At 44.6% G+C, this 2458-nt stretch overlaps 1 protein-coding gene across 1 annotated transcript in view; it reads right to left on the bottom strand.

The window, feature by feature from the left end:
* Positions 1-262: 262 nt before the first annotated feature.
* Positions 263-2458, bottom strand: part of LOC119359137 (putative germin-like protein 2-1) — a 5751-nt gene continuing 3555 nt past the window's right edge. The window contains exons 2-3 of the mRNA XM_037625480.1: positions 905-1028; positions 263-798 (exon numbers count right to left, since the gene is read on the bottom strand). Coding sequence (XP_037481377.1) covers positions 263-798; positions 905-1016 — 648 coding nt within the window. The 5' untranslated portion in view covers positions 1017-1028. The remainder of the gene's footprint in view (positions 799-904; positions 1029-2458) is intronic.

The raw sequence follows: 2458 nt of genomic DNA on the forward strand, positions 1-2458 counted from the left end.
TTGAACAAAATAGAAGAAACACACAACCATAATGCCACTTCCCTAGTTTGCAGTTAAGTCAGCCCATGACTTATTAGGCAGTTTACTTTTAAAAATGGAGATGACAAAGGAAATAATATCCAGCACAAAAGAGAATATTGTTCCTTTAATATAAACTTGAGTAACATAACCATACAATAGAACTATATATATCATAAAGAAACACACAAAATAAATGTTTAATTAAGGAACAAATGAATCAAACCACGTGATGTATGTTGAACTAGAATTGAGCTTGGATATGGTCTATGATGTTCTTGTCCACCTGGAAGGCTTTGGCCAGGATATCATCTGAGATGGTTTGCTTGGATCCAAAAACCGCATTGGCTATGGTGATCACACCGGGGTTCTTGCTGCTTAGCGCCGCAATGGCTATCGCTTCGTTGTTTCCAATGTTAAACTGAAAGTGAATCAACCCTTGCGGAAACACAAACACGTCCCCTTTGTTCAAAACTTTTGAGAACAACTTGTTCTCAGGGTTCGAAGTCACGAAACCAACATAGAGTGAGCCTTCCAACACTGTCAGGATCTCGGTTGCACGAGGGTGAAGGTGCGGTGGGTTTTGACCATAAGGTGCATAATCAACACGCGCCAATGAGACACCCAAAGTGTTCAACCCGGCAATCTGTGCCACGTTAACTGCAGTCACAACGGAGCCTTGCTTGTTGCTCGTGTTCCCGACCATGTGGAGGCCAGAGAAGTAGAAGTCCTCTACCACTGCGGTCTTTGGGTCTTTGCATGCGAATCCATTGACAAAAACTGCACATATACATATACAGATGTCGAGCAATTAATAACTATGGATTGGCACAAATAAGTAACTAGGAACATTTCACTGCACATATGAATGTGTAATTGTACATACCTTGAGATGTCTTGTCAGCGACGCAGAAATCCTGAAGCTGGCCCGGGTCAGAGGCAAGAGCACGAGAAGCCGACAAGGCGAACAGGGCAAGGAGGAAAAACTTTGAAGCCATTTGGATGCGAACCTTGATTCTCACTAAATCAAGTGTGTTTGATCAGGTAGAGAAGAACTGCTTGCGCTCGTGCTGCACAGTGATGCTTCAAAGGGTTGGAGGAGACCGGTATATATAGGGACATGGAGGAAGATCTTTTGTGTTTGTTTTGTTGGTGCGCGTGTGGATATGAAGGAAATGGTCTTCACTAGCTTTCTAATTCCCAAGTCTAAAGCGTGTTCCTGGCCGGCCTTCCTGTGACGGCCAACTATTAGATCACACCATCTCTTTTAATTTCTCTGCATTGTTTGAACAGGTCATATTCGTAGCTTGTACTAGCTCTCTTGTCTTGTGTCTTGTCTCCACACTTGAACCAGATGGAACTTGGCCATGCAGCCATCAACCTAAAGGATTAAACACATTGACGAAAATTGCTTTGGAGCCCGGCCCCCATGGAGGCCTCCAAATTCAAAATTTAAATTTCATCAAAATTCATATTTTTATGTTTCAAAAAAATCTGAAAAAATATAGATATTTATGAAGGCATAACACACACGTGTGTAAAATTTCAGGGCAAAATACGTTGAAGTTTGAAGTGACGGCTTTGCAAAAAAACTCTAGCGCTTTCTAATAGATGATACTATTTATCCTTCCAGGCCATGAATTTCTCTTTTTTTGTACATATCGCATTTCAAGGTATTTCACCCTAATTTGCACACATACACATAACATCCTTGTTTACTTACATAATTCTTTTTCCAGATTTTTTTTGAAACCGAAAAGTATGAATTTTGATTGTTTTTTCAAAATTTTCGAGTTCCAGTGAGCCCGGTCACCAAAACGACGTTCTCACTATTAAAGGGCTAACTTGTAAACACACCTGTAACGGTAACAACACAGTAATAGAAAATGCTTGTGTGCATGAGCAGGCCAACACAAACGCGTTCGTGGAAAGCTTTCTATCTCGGGCAGTGTTTGGTAGGCTGCATTAGGTCTAGCCAGGCCCCGCATGGAATGGAATTAGACTATTTTGTTATGTGGGCTGCATTTGTTTCCTGACCCACACGAACTTCAAAGTAGTTCTGGGCCTGCATCCGGAGAAATGGCCGAATCGGCCATTTTTCGCGAGGCAGGCTCGCTCGAGTCACGTGTGGCGAGCGCTGCACACGTGGGGAAGCATGGGAGACGATGGGACGTCTCATAACTCCACACCCTCTCTCTAGTCACCTCCCACGACAGTTCACGCACTCGCTCTCTTCCTTCTCACCACCGCTTTGGTGTCTCTGATGGCAGAATCACCGTTGCCCCCCCCCCCCATTCCCATCATTTCTGGTAGCAACCCCATCCAGGAGAGGTGGATTGCAGGCTTCCCCTCTTCCGGACGGGATCTCGCCGCGGTTCTCCGGGCTTCGTCCCCTTCTACACCATGTCGCCGCGTGCCCCGGTTCCGCCACCGGTGCCGC

Source organism: Triticum dicoccoides, chromosome 1A (genome assembly GCF_002162155.2).
Source record: "Triticum dicoccoides isolate Atlit2015 ecotype Zavitan chromosome 1A, WEW_v2.0, whole genome shotgun sequence".
NCBI lineage: Eukaryota > Viridiplantae > Streptophyta > Magnoliopsida > Poales > Poaceae > Triticum > Triticum dicoccoides.